This window comes from Oncorhynchus gorbuscha, linkage group LG02 (genome assembly GCF_021184085.1).
Source record: "Oncorhynchus gorbuscha isolate QuinsamMale2020 ecotype Even-year linkage group LG02, OgorEven_v1.0, whole genome shotgun sequence".
Lineage (NCBI taxonomy): Eukaryota > Metazoa > Chordata > Actinopteri > Salmoniformes > Salmonidae > Oncorhynchus > Oncorhynchus gorbuscha.
The window spans coordinates 64,906,113-64,925,556 of record NC_060174.1 but is presented as its reverse complement, the minus strand read 5'-3'; the positions used below and the strand labels follow the sequence as shown (position 1 = coordinate 64,925,556).

Genomic DNA, 19,444 nt, shown 5'->3' with positions numbered 1-19,444 from the left:
GGAAGGCTGTGTGTGTGCATGTGTGTGTATGTTTATGCGTGTGTGTTGTTGTACCAGAGTATGGGTGTGAATAATTATTTGTGTGTGTTGTGTGTGTTGTTGTACCAGAGTATGGGTCTGAATATTTATTTGTGTGTGTGTGTTGTTGTACCAGAGTATGGGTGTGAATATTTATTTGTGTGTGTGTGTGTGTGTGTTGTTGTACCAGAGTATGGGTGTGAATACTTATTTGTGTGTGTGTGTGTGTGTGTGTGTGTTGTTGCACCAGAGTATGGGTGTGAATATTTGTGTGTGTGTGTGTGTGTGTGTGTGTGTGTGTGTGTGTGTGTGTGTGTGTGTGTGTGTGTGTGTGTGTGTGTGTGTGTGTGTGTGTGTGTGTGTGTGTGTGTGTGTGTGTGTGTGTGTGTGTGTGTGTGTGTTGTTGTACCAGAGTATGGGTGTGAATATTTATTTGTGTGTCTGTGTGTTGTTGTACCAGAGTATGGGTGTGAATATTTATTTGTGTGTGTGTGTGTGTGTGTGTGTGTGTGTGTGTGTGTGTGTGTGTGTGTGTGTGTGTGTGTGTGTGTGTGTGTGTGTGTGTGTGTGTGTGTGTGTGTGTGTTGTTGTACCAGAGTATGGGTGTGAATATTTATTTGTGTGTGTGCGTGCGTATGTGTTGTTGTACCAGAGTATGGGTGTGAATATTTATTTGTGTGTGTGTGCGTGTGCGCGTGTGCGTGCGTATGTGTTGTTGTACCAGAGTATGGGTGTGAATATTTATTTGTGTGTGTGTGTGTGTGTGTGTGTTGTTGTACCAGAGTATGGGTGTGAATATTTATTTGTGTGTGTGCGTGCGTATGTGTTGTTGTACCAGAGTATGGGTGTGAATATTTATTTGTGTGTGTGTGCGTGTGCGCGTGTGCGTGCGTATGTGTTGTTGTACCAGAGTATGGGTGTGAATATTTATTTGTGTGTGTGTGTGTGTGTTGTTGTACCAGAGTATGGGTGTGAATATTTATTTGTGTGTGTGTGCGTGCGTGCGTGTGTGTGTGACAGAAAGAGCAAGAGAGAGATAGAGAGAGTAGGAGAAGGAGAGAGATGAGGGCTCAGTACATAGCGTCTTCGTACATGTCCGTCCGGAGGCAGAAGAGGATGCCTCCCCCTAGCATGAAGATGGTGGCTCCCCAGCCCAATCCGTAGCCCCAGTTGAACTCATGGTAGGTCTGCAGGACGGTCCCATCAATGAACTTGATTGGGTAGAGGACTAGTGCACAGGCCTGAAGGACCACTGAAAGAAAGGGAAAAAATCTAGATAATAAATTCACAGAAAGATATAAACATGTGAACATTTTATAGTTAGACAACGTGTCTTCTATCTCTGTACACTAATTTAGGGCCCTAATAAAATCCACGATGCCAACGGAATCACGGAATACAGACACTAAAACGGAATTCAACAATATAGATTTTTTTTAGGGAAGTAGGAAATCAACTATTGAAATTATTACAACATTCCTTAATATGCCCATGATTATCATAAGACATGAAAAACATGCATCAATGAGTTATATTTTCCTTCAACTTTATGAAGAGGCAATGACACAAGAATGCCCCTGCCAGTGAGTGCGTGTTTGTCTACCACTTTGTGTAGCCGTTAGCGATGACGCTAATGTAATGACAACTGTCTTCTGGAAGATGGAAAGGCATTCACAAAAACCTTCTCAATGAAATGTTAACTACAAAGTAGCCTATGCCTACCTGGCAGAATGATATCAAGATTATTTGCATAAATCCAGTGACCATTTGTTTTGCAAACTCTGCAATCACATGAGTGCTACAGAAACACCACTAAAGTAACAACAGTCTCTTACTGGTGCACATTGGCATTAAAGGGTAACTACACCCCAAAATCAACATTTCTTCAATTTTTTCCAGACCTCAAAAGTGGTCTTCTGATGTGGTTTAAGCATTTTTGTGGACATAGAACACCCAATTGTGGTGTTTTTATACCAAAACAAATTGTAATATCATCATCATCACCATCAAACTAACATGGTCAAAGCACACCAAGACAGTCGTGAAGAGGGCACGACAAAACCTATTCCCCGTCAGGAGACTGAAAATATTTGGCATGGGTCCTCAGATCCTCAAAAGGTTCTACAGTTGCACCATCGAGAGCATCCTGACTGGTTGCATCACTGCCTGGTATGGCAGCTGCTTTGCCTCCGACCGCAAGCCACTACAGAGGGTAGTGCGTACGACCCAGTACATCACTGGGACCAAGCTTCCTGCCATCCAGGACCTCTATACCAGGCGGTGTCAGAGGAAGGCCCAAAAAATTGTTAAAGACTCCAGCCACCCTTGTCATAGACTGTTCTCTCTGCTACCGCACGGCATGCGGTACCGGAGCGCCAAGTCTAGGTCCAAGAGGCTTCTAAACAGCTTCTACCCCCAAGCCATAAGACTCCTGAACATCTAAACAAATGGCTACCCAGACTAGTTGCATTGTCCCTCCCCTCTTTTACGCTGCTGCTTCTGTGTTATTATCTATGCAATATCACCTCAATTACACCAGCTGACCAGTGCCCCCGCACATTAACCCTGTACACGTACCCCCTGTATGTAGCCTCGCTTTTGTTATTTTACTTCTACTCTTTAATTATTTGTTACTTTATTTCTTATTTTTTTAGGCATTTTTCTTAAAACTGCATTGTTGGTTAAGGACTTGTAAGTAAGCATTTCACTATAAGGTCTACACCTGTTGTATTCGACGCATATGACAAATACAATTGAATTTGATTTAATTTGATAAAAACAAATTTTATAGGGCCCTACTATTTGAGATGTATTCTGGTAAAAGGGAACCAGCTAGCCTTGCTGTATGAATGAATGACTACCTGTGTGCAGGTAGAGAGCTAGTGATGCCAAGAATGCTGATGGGAAACTGGAGCCACGTGCGAGTCAGAGTTGGGACAACAGCCAGGCTCGGAGAGGGGTGATAGATACCCCCAACCAGCCGCTACCCAGGGGGTCCAATCACACCCCCTCCCCTCAATGTCCTCTACACTCTACAAACCCTGTTCCTCCTCCTGGGTTCCCCTCACACTCTCTGTGCCCCTCCTTCAGAGACCCAACAGCTGCTAATTACTGCAACCAGCAGCCAACAACAAACCCACCCGCCCATGCTCCACTACACAGTAAACAAACATACTACTGCATCCTGTATCCAATCTCTGGTTCTCTAATGAAGTTCTAATGCTTCCTCCTTAGGTTGCCACTGAGAAACACTCTACCATATGGTTGTGTCAGAGCTTCACTAGCCTTTACTGACCACAGCCTAAATATAGGATTATTGTATTGAACAATTCTGAACTGAACTGAAGTCTGTAAGTAAAAGCCTATTATAATTCAAACTCGTTGTGGGCTTATACTGTCAAGTGGCCAAAGCCTATAACCCTGAACTTCCAAAGAAAAGTAAAAAGTGTGCTTTTATAACCTGTGACGTTGTGTTCCACTGGACTGTGGTCGGAACTGTGGTGGCAGAGCTTAGAATAGAAAACACATTGGGTCACACTAAAATATCTCTATAGCGACAGAACTTTCATTGTGTGTATGCCGTGTTACCATCTCTCTGTGTACTTTGTATGTGGAGTAAGAAAGGTTTGACGCACTCGTTGCCACACAGTTGTTCGACTGCACACACACATCCGCGAGTGTCCTGTTCATAGTCACCAATGTCAGTCGATTGAACTTTGTTAGAAGACCAACGCAGACATAACTATTAACTTTAGGATTCACATTGTGTAACCTCATCCGTCACATCGCATTCCGAGTCAACACATTCCTAATGAATGTATTTAAGAGCAGGAAAGCAGTCACTGTGTTGGGCAATGAATCAGAGTGAGTGTTGGTCCGTCTGTGTGTGTGTACTCACGTATGTGTGGTGAGGCTTCCTCCTACTTTTATGGTCAAACAGTAAGGCGTCAAGTTGAAAGAGGGGGAGAGGAAATACCACACGGTGGGCTCTCTAGACATAAAGTTAAACTACTGTTCCTTTTCCCTATTAAAACCTGTGTGTGTGTGTGTGTGTGTGTGTGTGTGTGTGTGTGTGTGTGTGTGTGTGTGTGTGTGTGTGTGTGTGTGTGTGTGTGTGTGTGTGTGTGTGTGTGTGTGCGCGCACGCGCACGTGTGAGTGTGCATATATGTCGACTGACGCATAGAGGGGACATTGTGAAATTTACTGAGACTCCACCTGGAGTAGAAGAGGTGAAGAGACTTGAGACATAAGCTCAGGAACGTGACTGTTCACAGAGGCCAGGCTAAGGCGGCTGGGCTGGGGCCGTACTTCTGGCCAGCAGACAGGCACAACAATGACTCTCAGCCTTTCTCTCTGACTGGGGGCATTTACACAGCCCCCTTGCCCCCTCCATCCTGTGACTGAAGGCTCTCCTGCATAAGGAGACCTTTATCCTTAACAGGCCTGAAAGCAATTACAGAGAGGGAAAGAAAACACTGCATCTCCCACATTTCTCAGCAAATGACAAATGGCGAAAGCCTCAGACATCTACCACAATCTATCCCTCCACATTCTGGTGCTACAGTATAGGAGACTTCTAGGCTGTTTTGGCTTTTTGTAGGAGCAACTGGCTAAGTAACTAGTTGATGAAACCAATGGTTGCTTGTATACATCCTGACACCTGTCTCTCAATGGACTTCAAGCAGAATATTTCCAAGCAGAAAGATACAATGCATTTGGAAAGTATTCAGACCCATTCACTTTTACCTACATTTTGTTACGTTAGAGCCTTGTTCTACATTATTATTTCACACCATACCTAGGTGTCTGATTAGACTGTAAACTCTCCTTCCAGACTCACATTAACCATCTCCAATCCAAAATGAAATCTAGAATCGGCTTCCTATTTCGCAAAACAAAGTATCCTTCACTCATGCTGTCAAACATACCCTCGCAAAATGGACAATCCTACCGATCCTCGACTCTGGCGATGTCATTTATAAAATAGCCTCCAACACTCTACTCAACAAATTGGATGCAGTCTGTCACAGTGCCATCCGTTTTGTCACCAAAGCCCCATATATTACCCACCACTGCGACCTGTACACTCTTGTTGGCTGGCCCTCGCTTCATACTCATCGCCAAACCCACTGGCTCCAGGTCATTTACAAGTCTCTGCTAGGTAAAGCCCCGCCTTATCTCAGCTCGCTGGTCACCATAGCAGCACCCACTCGTAGCACGCGCTCCAGCAGGAATATCTCACTGGTCACCCCAAAAGCCAATTCCTCCTTTGGCCGCCTTTCCTCCCAGTTCTCTGCTGCCAATGACTGGAACAAACTGCAAAAATCACTGAAGCTGGAGACTCATATCTCCCTCACTAGCTTTAAGCATCAGCTGTCTGAGAAGCTCACAGATCACTGCACCTGTACATAGCCCATCTGTAAACAGCACATCCAACTACCTCATCCCCATACTGTATTTATTTATTTATCTTGCTCCATTGCACCCCAATATCTCTACTTGCACATTCATCTTCTGCACATCTACCATTCCAGTGTTTAATTGCTATATTGTAATTACTTCACCACCATGGCCTATTTATTGGCTTAACTCTGTTATCTTACCTCATTTGCACTCACTGTATATAGACTTTTTGTTTTCTTTTTTTCTACTGTATTATTGAATGTATGTTTTGTTTATTCCATGTGTAACTCTGTGTTGTTGTATGTGTCGAACTGCTATGCTTTATCTTGGCCAGTTTGCAGTTACAAATGAGAACTTGTTCTCAAATAGCCTACCTGGTTAAATAAAGGTGAAAAAAAATATATATATATATATATTACACACAATAACCCATAATGACAAAGTGAAACTAGGAGTATGTTGCGGGTCACTACTTCACAGGAGAGCCATTTAAACGTAAACTTGTTTTTTTTTAATCAAAATGCGTTTTTTTGGCAGAAATGCCTTCTGGAACATGTGAACTTTCATGTGCCTTAATAACAAACTTGTATGCCAAGCCTAGTTGGTTTAGCCACAGAAAAGGTCAGCAACCTTCCCGCTAGCAATGATTGACTGAGATAATGAGTGGGCTGGACATGCCAAGAGATGAGTTTGGATGAGTTTGGATTGGTCTGCCATGTGGCACGCTTCTGTCTATTTGAGCTGGTAAGAATGTGGAGGTAATCCTGTCTAACGCTGCTTTAAAAGATATATATATATTGCGTAGTAAAACTGCATAAGTGTTGCTCACCACTTTCTGGAGGACGAGTTTTGAAATCAGTGGAATTAGATTATGATAGCTAAGGAGATGGAGAAAACACCTGTCTCCGGATTACATCTTCAAACTAAGGGCAAACATGGCTTCCGTGACAGAGAGGGAGAAGTGTCCAACCATGTATATGGGTAAGATAGTCTAGCTAGCTACATTTTCAGATATTACACGTTTCTAGTTTTGTCAGAAAGTCATTTTCATTTCAAGTTAAAGTGTACTGTTAGCTAGCTAGCTAATGTTAGCCGGTTGGCTCGCTAGCTAGCTAATGTTAAGTTAACGTTATGTGTAAGATCTGTGTAGCAATATTATTCGTATCTCAGAGCCATTTTCTTTGCTAGTTATAGCCTAATATTAGCTAGCTAATATTAAACCTGATTAGTTAGCTACCTGCAGATTAATTGAGGGTAGTAACGTCATGAGTTGAGATTATGGTTCATTGATTAGCTAGCTAGCTACCTACATGTCTTAACAAAATACTCCACTGTGCAAGTATCCATTTCAATAGAATGTTCATGATGCCACTGCGACAGCTGTTGTTAGACATAGCTGGGAAATTCGCACTGGCTACCTACTCTGATTTCAGAGCACTCTCGTCTGAGTGTGCCAGAGCACAGAATAACTGACAAATTTACGAACGCTCAACACCTGTTGAATATGGCCGGTGTCAGTAAACGTTGGCAAAAAAAAGTTAATTGTTGCCAGCAGCACATGGTCAGAGTGAGCTGTTCTCTCATTTGTGTCTGGCAGTAGCTAGCAAGCTTGCCAACGTTAGCTAGTTAGCTTGGTTGCTTGACTGCTGTTGTTAGGACAGAACGCTCGGATCAACCCTTAAAGAGATGGTTGGGGCAAAAGCTGAAGAGGGTGTGAGCAATGCTGAATGGGTGTAGACAAGGAAGAGCTCTCCAGTAGGTGTACCAAAACATTCAAAGGCCATTTTCCTCAACTGTAGTGTACGATATACACTTTTCTTGCTCTGAGTCTCTACTTTTATTCAATGTAAAACACACCAATTCAAATTTTTCTACATAAGACCAAATCGAGCAGTTCGGTCACAAATCCCTTATTTACATAAGTATTCAGACCCTGTGCTATGAGACCCGACATTGAGCTCAGGTGCATCCTGTTTCCATTGATCATCCTTGAGATGTTTCTACAACTTGATTGCAGTCCACCTGTGGTAAATTCAATTGATTGGACATTTTTTGGAAAGGCACTCACTTGTCTATATCAGGCCCCACAGGTGACAGTGCATGTCAGTGCAAAAACCAAGCCATGGGGTGGAAGGAATTGTCCGTAGAGCTCCGAGACAGGATTGTGTTGAGGCACAGATCTGGGGAAGGGAAGCAAAAAATGTCTGCAGCATTGAAGGTCCCCAAGAACACAGTGGCCTCCATCATTCTTAAATGGAACAGGTTTGGAACCACCAAGACTCTTCCTAGAGCTGGATGCCCAGCCAAACTGAGCACTGGTCACTCTGACCGAGCATCAGAGTTCCTCTGTGGAGATGGGAGAACGTTCCAGAAGGACAACTATTTCTGCAGCCCTCCACCAATAAGGCCTTTTGGTAGAGTGGCCAGACGGAAGCCACTCCTCAGTAAAAGGCACATGACAGCCTGCTTGGCACATAAGGACTCTCAGACCATGAGAGTCTCTGGTCTGATGAAACCAAGATTCAACTCTTTGGCCTGAATGCCAAGCGTCACGGCTGGAGGAATTCCCAAATACAGGTGTGCCAAGCTTGTAGCATCAAGACTCGAGGCTGTAATCCCTGCCAAAGGTGCTTCAACAAAGTACTGAGCAAAGGGTCTGAATACTTACGTAAGTGTGATACTTCCGTTTTTATTTTTAATAAATGTGCAAAAATGTCTAAAACCTGTTTTTGCTTTATCATTATGGGGTATTTTGATGTCATTATGGGGTATTGTGACGTCATTATGGGGTATTGTGATGTCATTATGGGGTATTGTGATGTCATTATGGGGTATTGTGACGTCATTATGGGGTATTGTGACGTCATTATGGGGTATTGTGACGTCATTATGGGGTATTGTGACGTCATTACGGGTATTGTGATGTCATTATGGGGTATTGTGATGTCATTATGGGGTATTGTGTGCAGATTGATGAGGGGAAAAAACAACTTAATCCATGTTAGAATAAGGCGGTAACGCAACAAAATGTGGATAAAGTGAAGGGGTCTGAATACTTTCCAAATGCACCGTATGTGTTCAGGCCTGGGAAAGTGCAGGGAGTGGGAGCAAAGGTGTTTGTTTTCATTCTATATAAATGTAATAACAGGGTGCCTGTCTGTTAAATAAGAAAGTTTCAAATTGGGGAATGTCGGGGAATGTGGGACTGAGTACAAACCAGGCAAAGGCTGTTGTCACTGCTCCACCATTGTTTTCAAACCACAAGACTGACTGACTGACTGCACACTGCTCTATTCCTGACCTCACACATACAAACATGCACACACACACACAGAGAAATGCACACACACACGTTTTCATTACAAGAACAAACAGCAAAAAGCGATGTTGGTTTTAATATTTCTTCCTTATTCAGTATGGCTTACTGTGCTTGTCCTCTCTGTGGATGCTTTATATGGTGATGCATTGGTAGTAATATGCAGCCGTTGATTTGCTACAGTTCACAGAAGAGAAATAAAAAAGTATTGTGAAATTAGTTTGTTTTGAACAATTAAGTTAGTTTTAAGAGTTAAATGCTCCACAGCACTGTTATTCCGGCATGGCCTCTTAATTGTGTTTTGACTGAGCCTGAGAAGGAGAGGCCTAGTAAAGGAGAGAGCAGAGAGAAAGGGGGAAAGAGAGAGAGAGCAGAAAATTAAAGAGAGACCATTGAGAGGGGGAGAGAGAGAAATAGAGGGCAGAGAGAGGGAAGAGAGTGAGCAGAGAGTGGGGGCAGAGAGAGCTGTGGGAGAATTAATCTCTTTCTTCATGGATATTATCCATGAGGGAATACATTCCTCTCTTCATTGGTAACTGTGCAAATTCTGCGGCTGCTTTTTCTTGGCACGCATCAGCCTGCTCTCTGGGTCTCAAAGCACCACAAAAAAGAGTTCTCACCCACAACCCCCCCCCCCCCCGCCCTTTCCTTCTCCACCCTCACAGTCTCAGTCAGTGTCTATTTAGCTTTGTGCAAACAACTTGACTATGACCTCAAATGGTGAATTATGTCTGTATGGAGACCAATACATTATGGGGAAAGAATTTACACTGTATCTCCATGTTGTGCTTATGTGAGAATGCTGTTCATTGACTACAGCTCAGCGTTCAACACCATAGTCCCCTCCAAGCTCATCACTAGGCTAAGGACCCTGAGACTGAACACCTCACTCTACAACTGGATGATGGACTTCCTGACGAGCCGCCACCAGGTGGTGAGGGTAGGTGACAACACATCTGCCAAGCTGAACCTCAACACAGGGGCCCCTCAGGGGTGCGTGCTTACTCCCCTCCTGTACTCTTTGTTCATTCATGACTGCGTGGCTGTGCATGATTCCAACGCCATCATTAAGTTTGCTGACGACGACGAGACGGTGGTAGGCCTGTTCACGGACAACGATGAGGGAGCCTACAGGGAGGAGGTCAGAGACCTGTGGTGCCAGGACAACAACCTCTCCCTCAACGTCAGTAAGGCAAAAGAGCTGATCGTAGACTACAGGAAACGGAGGTCCGAGCATGCCCCCATTCACATCAATGGGGCTGTAGTGAAGCAGTTCGAGAGCTTCAAGTTCCTCGGTGTCCACATCACTATGGATCTGTCATAGTCCACATACTGCCCCCCCCCCCCATTATCCCCTGTGTATTTAAACCTGCGTTTTCTGTTTGTCTCTTGCCAGTTCAACTTGATTTGTCAGGTCTTACCAGCGGGTTTCCCGTTTCTCCTGTCCTCAAGGTTTTGTCTTCTCGTCTTCCTGGTTCTGACCTTTCTGCCTGTCCTGACCCTGAGCCTGACTGCCTGACTGCCGTCCTCTACCTGCCTGACTCTGACCTGGTTCACCAACCTCTGCCTGCCCTCCACCTGCCTTTCGCCTGCCCATTTGTTATATTCAATATTCTGAGAATCAAGCTATCCACCTCCTGTGCATGCATCTGGGACATATCCTGACTTGTGGATACACACACCAATACAGTCGTGAAGAGTGCATGACAACACCTCTTCAGGAGGCTGAAAAGATTTGGCATAGGCCCACAGATCCTCAAAAAGTTCTACAGTGGGACCACTGAAAGCATCTTGACTGGCTGTATCACCTCATGGCATGGCAACTGCTTGGCATCCAACCGCAAAGCGCTAAAGAGGGTAGCTCATCACTGGGGCCGAGCTCCCTGCCATCCAGAACCTCTATACCAGGCGGTGCCCTAAAAATGGTCAAAGACTCAAGCCACCCAAGTCATAGACTGTTCTCTCTGCTACCCTATGGAAAGTGGTACCGATGAACCAAGTCTAGAACCAACAGGACCCTAAACAGCTTCTACCGCAAGCCATAAGACTGCTTAAATAATTAATCAAATTGCTACCGGGACTATCTGCATTGACCCTTTTTGCACTAATTTCTTTTGACTCATCACATACGCTGCTGCTACTGTCTATTATCTATCCTGTTGACTATTCACTTTATTCCATGTTATATGTACATTTCTACCTCAGTTACCTCGTACACCTGCAAATAGACTCAGTACTGGTACCTTGTGTATGTAGCCAAGTAATCGTTACTCGTTGTGTATTCATTATTATTTTAATAATTACGTTATTACTTTTCTATTATATCTCTATTTTATTTCTGCATTGCTGGGAACTGCATTGCTGGTAAGTAAGCATTGCACTGTTAGTCTACACCTGTTGTTTACCAAGCATATGATGGTTAAAATGTGATTTGATTTGTATGTGATTGTGTTGTGGCGCAGTATGACCCTGTATGGTGTTGGGTTTGTGATAGTTCAAGTTTGGTGGACTCACCTGCAGCAAACATGAACACGGCTACTGTGCGGTAGTGCTGTCTGTGTGTCCCCCGGCACAGGGAGATGAGGGCCACCAGGAAGGCCACCAGAGTCACCGCAGCACCGGCCAGCAGCAACACGAGGGTGGCTATCTGCCAGTCTGCAGGAGGAGACACATGTTACAAATGACCATCACCAACATTGATTCATAGGGTACTCCTGTTCTAATCACTCAGTGAAATACAATCTATGTATGCAAAAGTATGTGGACACCCCTTCAAATTAGTGGATTCTGCTATTTCAGCCACACCCATTGCTGGCAGGTTTATAAAGTCGAGCACACCGCCATCGCCATAGATACACTTTGACAGTAGAATGGCCTTCCTGAAGAGCTCAGTGACTTTCAACGTGGCACCGTCATAGGATGCCACCTTTCCAACAACTCAGTTCATGAAATTTCTGCCCTGCTAGAGCTGCCATGGTCAACTGTAAGTGCTGTTATTGTGAAGTGGAAACGTCTCGGAGCAACAATGGTTTAGCCGCGAAGTGGTAGGCCACACAAGCTAACAGAGCGGGATTGCTGAGTGCTGAAGCACGTAGCGCATAAAAATCATCTGTCCTCGGCTGCAACACTCACTACCGAGTTCCAAACTGCCTTTGGAAGCAAGGTCAGCACAAGAACTGTTTGTCGGGAGCTTCATGAAATGGGTTTCCATGGCAGAGCAGCAGCACACAAGCCTAAGTTTACCCTGCACAATTGCATACGTAGGCTGGAGTGGTGTAAAGCTCGCAACCATCGGACTCTGGAGCAGTGGAATCGCCTTATCTGGAGTGATGAATCACTCTTAACCATCAGAAGAACGTTACCTGCCCCAATACATAGTGCCAACTGTAAAGTTTGGTGGATGGTCTGCGGCTGTTTTTCATGGTTCGGGCTAGGCCCCTTAGTTCCAGTGAAGGGAACTCTTAACGCTATAGCATACAATAATATTCGAGACGATTCTGTGCTTCCAACTTTGTGGCAACATTTTGGGGAAGGCTCTTTCCTGTTTCAGCATGACAATGCCCCCAGGCACAAAGCGAGGTCCATTCAGAAATGGTTTGTCAAAATCAGTGTGGAAGAACTCGACTGGCCTGCACAGAGCCCCGACCTCAACGCCATCGAACACCTTTGAGATGAATTGGAATGCTGACTGCGAGCCAGGCCTAATCACCCAACATCAGTGCCCGACCTCTCTAATGCTTCTTTGGCTAAATGGAAGAAAGTCCCCGCAGCAATGTTCCAACATCTAGTGGACAGCCCTCCCAGAAGAGTGGAGGCGTTTGTAGTAGCAAAGGGGGGACCAACTCCACATAAATGCCCATGATTTTGGAATGAGATGTTCCAAACATGTAGTGTATGACTGTATGGTGGAATTGAATGGATCCCCCATAAACTCAGACCAGTGATGAGAGACAAGCAGGAAACAAATAGCCTCCTGCTCTTGTTGCAACTCAAAACACGTGTGTGTGTGTATTTGTGGTCAAGAAAGAGTTTAAAATTCCCCAACATTCACCGTTCTCTCTAGTGTTTTCATTTAGACAGTGAAGGGAGCTTGATCCACAGAGCTTCTTCAAACATGCTCACTTGACCACGTGCAAAACCTTTTCTTCAATCTCATCCATCCATCCAATCTGTCTCTGCCTCTCCTCTGTCCAGGTTCTGGCTGTGCAGACGTAGCCATGATGCAGCCTTCCAAAATCCAGCTGACTGTTAAGTTCTCCCGCAGGTCTGTTGCGTCTCGGTTGGCTGGCTCGCCTCAGAGAACAGAGAGAAGCTCCACTGGAGGCAGTTAATGAGCTCCGCTCTGTCATGTCTTTCTCTGCCCCCAGGTCCCAGGTCACTGTCTCCTTTGTCTCCTGTAGTGTTAACCCCACCATGCCCCTGCACCCAGGCGCCCTGGTCCTAATGAGCTCCGCCAGGCAGGCAGGCGTTCTCTCTCTCTGCCCAGGGACAGGGTCATCTCTTAGGGACCACCTCACATTCAGCCCCCCCCCCTCCTTCTCCACATTACACCACAACAACAGAGGGAAAGAGCTCTATCACAGCAGCTCATTATGTGACAGGTGTTTGTCTGACAGCACGCTCCGCAGGGTTGTTTACAAAACAGAAACATCCGGTTTTCAGGAGAAAAGTTTGAGAGGCTGTGATGCCACTTGTTTACAGTCTCCGGTGAAACATATAGCGGATGACTATAGATAGTGCCTGTCTGTCTTCGAGATGAAGTTCTTGCCACAAAGTTGCAAGACACCACATACCAATTTTGTTGGCGTTAGCTTTGTCGGAGATTCCATTGCCGCTAGATAACGTAATCTAATATCTAGCTCTCTGAAGTTGTTTCCACCCGGAATATTAACCAGGTGACACTCCATCTTAACTCTTCCACATGTACTGTATTGGTTGAACAGTGCAGAAGAGAACCTCCCCTACTGTTTTTTCATATTTGAGTCTGACAGAGACAGACCATCAAGCGTGGAAAGGGTGTGGCTGGCTGGGCACCACAGGGGAGGGCACTGAACTGAGATCGAGGGTCCTATCAGAGGAGACCGCCAGGGTTAACCTGCCTCTCCTGATCACAGGACCCCTATGGTGTCCGCTCTGCTCTGTGCTAGAGCCTGGAGGCAGTAGTAAAGTTGGCTGCAGTGGCAGTAGCATCCTCACTGAGGCTTTCCCTTACAGCACATTCTACTAGGCTGGGAGACTCAGCCAAAACAGCTAGTGAGAAACAGTAGAGGAGAGGGATGAAACTAAGGAAGCAGCAAGTAATGTTCCAAGAGACCAACATTAGAGCTCCACAGTGGAGATGTCATAATACCCATAAAACCTAGAGGTCAAATAGGGAAATGGTTTAAATCGTTTTTCCACCATTCATTTTTCCCTTAGGGGATTTTAGTAGCACTTAAAATAACGACTGTGTTTCATGTAGGGTTACCGTGGTAACATGAAAAACAACAAGGTCGAATCATGACATCAGTGATCTTCAGCGATGACCGTTCAAAACGTATTTTCCCAGTCGGAGACTGTTTTTTACAGAGTTCCCAGTTGTCTTGAACTCACCGAAGTCTGATATTTCCCAGTTCCAAGTTTCCAGTTGTTTTAAACATGACTCAGTAGTCATCCTGGATTGACAGCATGGCCAATGTATTCAACATTTTCTAACCCATGGTATTGCATGTGAATGTTTATCCTTTTAAGCTTGGAAAAGAGACCCTTAAACCCAAACTTGGACCACACACCCGCTTCACTGAATAGCAGGGGAAGCAAAATAGTGATTGCTTTGCAATGCTTAGAGTTAGCCACTGATTCCTTCCAAACCACTCATTGTTGAATTTGTGATTTCCAACTTGTTCGGTAATGTTTATGTCCAATGGCCGATGAGCACTGATACATTTTATTTATATTTTCTCTTCATATGACAAGGATTGAAAAGGATTTGCCAGATTGTCGACGTGATTCATGATGGTGACTGCTTGTCTAGCTTGCTACTGTTGACAAGATTTTGCAAGTATGATATTGACACAATAAGTTCAATAAAGGCTAAGATATAACTTAATTTGACATTATTTTATATGTGGCCAATGACCTTGATCCTTCTTGGATGGGCACTTCTAATGTAAATCTACGGCAGTATCCAAGGGGGCTTGAACTTTTAAGCTTTCCTTGTAGATTTTGCAGAGACTAGTGTCCCCATGAGTGACAGCACACTGAGCCAATTACGGCGCAACTAGAGAAGATTACCAACCACCTGCCCTGAATGAGGGGTTGCCACTGACCCTGAATATATGGCTTAGGCCTATGTCGGAATGCGTGAGAACACCCCCCCCCAAACCGTGAAATGTATCTATGATGATGCTTTCAGGCCATAACCACAGCCCCTCTATCCCCATGTAAATAGAGTGAGAGTGGAAAGAGACTCTCAAAAAGAGATACCAGAGCAAGACTGCCCTCTCCACCAGAGGAATGCAACAATAGGTGGAACACTGCTCTGCATCACAATCCAATGGGCAAAAACTGGCTGAATCAACGTGGTTTCCACGTCATTTCAACCCAAAAACTCGATGTGATGACATTAAATCAACCATGACAACTGATTGGATTTGCAATAAGTCATCAATGTAACCTAACTCCAATGACATTATGATTGTTTTTCTTCTTCTAGTGTTAAATGATAACTCAACCAAATGTAGGCTAAATCAAAACTAGACGTTGAACTGACGTCTGTGCCCAGTCAGAAAGCTCTGCAGAGGTCAGAGGAGCTCCCAGATGGCACGTCATGGGGACTAATTGTTCAGCAATACAACACTCTGCTGAGAAAGAGAACTTCACATTACAACCGTAACAAACTGTGGCGACATTCAAAGAGAATAGCCTCAGATAGACCTAAACATCTACTTGTATCACGATAATCACTCACAGAAGTGGTACGCACTGATTGGCAGGGCGGGAGCAAAAATATTTAGTCTGGATACCAGTCTTCTTAGCTAACATATTCCACTCATGACAGGAGTAGCAATGAGTGGAATGTAATAGTGGCAAGTGGCAAAGAGCGGAATAGTTTACCCGAGATGCAACCAGGCTACAAAATATTGTCAGTGGAAAGCAAGTGTTGCAGTAGACATGTATCAACGGAGCTGGAGCGATGTTGAACAAGCTAATTACAGTACATTAACAATTGGTCCATCGTTGAGCTCTTCATCCATGACCTACATACAGTAGAAATTCACCGTCAATTCCAGGTATTTCTCTCACTATAATATGATTGCTTTACGCATTCATTCTGTATCCATCTGGACCAGTCTTATAGAGTGTATGTGTATGCTATAGAACTTCAACAAGGTTGTGAAATGGAAAAAACTGCACCAATTTCTAGGCCATGTTTTATAGAGTTTGTAATAGATAATGAGCCTTAAGAGCAGGAGTGAAAGCATGAAAAAATGCCAATATCCCCATTTTTGGGTTCCTATAGTGATAGTCCCCCGTCATTCGCTGCCAAAATAATTCTACATTATTTTTGGGAGTCAAGGATTATAACTCATTTTTGGGAAAAAGTAAGAAGAATTTTAGTAGGAAAAAAATAGCTTCTTACCAGATTTGAGGGTGGAAAGGCATCTCCAGCCAGAGTCTTTTTCGGTGCATGATTCCCATAGCGACAAAGAAAACCGCTCTGCGGTTACCCAGGCGGGACTCAATAACGCTACAATGTCCAGACACAATGCCAGAAAGACACAAAGTAAAGCAATCAACTTGAATGGTCTGAAAACGTACACTTCATTTACAGACATGTTTTCATATTAAGTTTACTTCGATCCACGCGTGTTGAAATAGAGCAGAGAAGAAAAGCGGTGACAGCGTCCTCCAGCACCCTCAATCCGAAAGTTCAGAATCGACTGTAGCGAGTTGGGATGAAAACCCTGATTGAAGTCCTCTCTCTTCCTCGCGTCTGTCTGTGCGCACAATGCGCTTTACTTAGATCCCGTGCTCCCCCGTCTGGTCAATTGATATGGCATTAGCTGTTAACTGGAGCACAATGAACCTAATGGATTTGATCAACTATTCTACGATCTACAATCCATCACTACACACTGTACATACATTAGGTTATATTGAATCACATCAAGGGTGGACTTTGGCCCTGGAGTGGATTTTGTCATTATTCAACTGCATTTGTCCTTTCATTGAAACATGTTCTGGCTCTTATGGTAACTTTGCAGTGTAAATAATGTATATTGGATTTATTTATTTAACCTTTATTTAACTAGGCAAGTCAGTTAAGAACAAATTCTTATTTACAATGACGGCCTATAAACCTAGTCTTGGCCATTACTGAATATGTCAGAGCAGGAGCATAAAAGCATTTTGATGATGATGAGAGGTGGGCTTTGTCTCTATGGCTGATGATGATGAGAGGTGGGCTTTGTCTCTATGGCTGATGATGATGAGAGGTGGGCTTTGTCTCTATGGCTGATGATGATGAGAGGTGGGCTTTGTCTCTATGGCTGATGATGATGAGAGGTGGGCTTTGTCTCTATGGCTGATGATGGTGAGAGGTGGGCTTTGTCTCTATGGCTGATGATGATGAGAGGTGGGCTTTGTCTCTATGGCTGATGATGATGAGAGGTGGGCTTTGTCTCTATGGCTGATGATGATGAGAGGTGGGCTTTGTCTCTATGGCTGATGATGATGAGAGTTGGGCTTTGTCTCTATGGCTGATGATGATGAGACGTGGGCTTTGTCTCTATGGCTGATGATGATGAGAGGTGGGCTTTGTCTCTATGGCTGATGATGAGAGGTGGGCTTTGTCTCTACGGCTGATGAATTATTGAGAGAGCGGGGAGAGAGAGAGAGAGAGAGAGAGAGAGAGAGAGAGAGAGAGAGAGAGAGAGAGAGAGAGAGAGAGAGAGAGAGAGAGAGAGAGAGAGAGAGAGAGAGAGAGAGAGAGAGAGAGAGAGAGAGAGAGAGAGAGAGAGAGAGAGAGAGAGAGAGAGGGAAAGAAAAAGCGAGCGAGACACACATAGGAGAACCATGGAACAACCACAGAGGTACAAATATCATTACCAGACATCTGGTACTCTTCTGGACAGTGCCTATCTGCAAGGCAAGACCTGGTCTGCATAGGTGGCTGGTGACTTCAATATGCAGGTCTAAACTTGTGTTCACACAGTGGATCCAGAGTGGTGGATTATAAATCTCAGACATTTTAACTACTATATCTGCCCCACTTGAGTCCCTGTTTAATCATACACTATATAAACAAAAGTATGTGGACACTCCTTCAAATTAGTGGAATCGGCTATTTCAGGCACACTCGTTAGTGACAAGTGTATAAAATTGAGCATACGACCACGCAATCTCCATAGACAAACATTGTCAGTAGAATGGCCCACACTGAAGAGCTCAGTGACTTTCAATGTGGCATCATCAAAGGATGCCACCTTTCCAAAAATTCAGTTAGTCAAAATTCTGCCCTGCTAGAGCTGCCCCGGTTAACTGTAAGTGTGGTTATTGTGAAGTGGAAACGTCTAGGAGCAGCAAAGGCTCCGCCGTGAAGTGGCTGCACACAAGCCTAAGATCCCCATGCACAATGTCAAGCGTCGGCTGGAGTGATGTAAAGCTTACGACAATTGGACTCTGGAGTGGAAACGCGTTCTACGGGAGTGATGAATCACGCTTCACCATCTGGCAGTCCAACGGACAAATATGGGTTTGGCGGATGCCAGGAGAACACTACCTGCCCGAATGCATAGTGCCAACTGTAAGGTTTGGTGGAGGAGGAATAATAATAGTTCTAGTGAAGGGAAATATTAACGCTACAGCATACAATGACATCCTAGACAATTCTGTGCTTACAACTTTGTGGCAACAGTTTGGGGAAGGCCCTTTCCTGTTTCAACATGACAATGTCCCAGTGCACGAAGCAAGGTCCATACAGAAATGGTTTGACAAGATTGGTGTGGAAGAACATGACTAGCCTGCACCGAGCCCTGATCTCAACCCCATCCAATACCTTTGGGATGAATTGGAACGCTGACTGCGAGCCAGACCTACTCGCCCAAAATCAGTGCCCGACCTCACTAATTCTTCAACCAGCTTCACCTGGAATGCTTTTCCAAAAGTCTTGAAGGAGTTCCCACATATGCTGAGCACTTGTTGGCTGCTTTTCCTTCACTCTACGGTTCAACTCATCCCAAACCATCTCTCTCTCACACACACACACACGCACACACGCACACACACACACACACACACACACACACACACACACACACACACACACACACACACACACACACACACACACACACACACACACACACACACACACACACACACACACACACACACACACACACACACACACACACACACCACCATCAGAGGATCAAATTAAAATCAAATGTTATTTTATTAATCACATGAGCCAAATACAACTGGTATAGACTTTACAGTGAAATGCTTGTTTATGAACCTTTCCCACCAATGCAGAGTTTAAATAATATTACAAATAAAATAGTAACTAACACAAGAGGAATAAAATAAAATACACGCGAACGGAGCTATATACTGGAAGTACCAGTACCAGATCAATGTGGAGCTATATACGGGGAGTACCAGTACCAGATCAATGTGCAAAGGTATAAGATACTTGAGGTAGATACTGTATGTACATGAAG

General features: G+C 44.5%; 1 protein-coding gene across 1 annotated transcript; it reads right to left on the bottom strand.

The window, feature by feature from the left end:
* Window positions 1-312: 312 nt before the first annotated feature.
* Window positions 313-16,681, bottom strand: LOC123993780 (transmembrane protein 47-like). The gene is made up of 3 exons (XM_046296267.1): window positions 16,360-16,681; window positions 11,253-11,393; window positions 313-1,270 (listed from the first exon to the last, which is right to left on the bottom strand). Exons 1-3 carry the CDS (start codon window positions 16,553-16,555, stop codon window positions 1,089-1,091), a joined length of 519 nt encoding a protein of 172 aa, XP_046152223.1. The 5' UTR covers window positions 16,556-16,681; the 3' UTR covers window positions 313-1,088.
* Window positions 16,682-19,444: the final 2,763 nt, after the last annotated feature.

Bases quoted from the DNA above. Each gene is read 5' to 3' on its own strand.
- LOC123993780 (XM_046296267.1), bottom strand. From the start codon at position 16,555: ATGTCTGTAAATGAAGTGTACGTTTTCAGACCATTCAAGTTGATTGCT. The intron at 11,394-16,359 runs GTAAGAAGCTAT...CTCCTCCTGCAG, and splicing joins CCTTTCCACCCTCAAATCTG to ACTGGCAGATAGCCACCCTC. The intron at 1,271-11,252 runs GTGAGTCCACCA...CCTTTCTTTCAG, and splicing joins CGTGTTCATGTTTGCTGCAG to TGGTCCTTCAGGCCTGTGCA.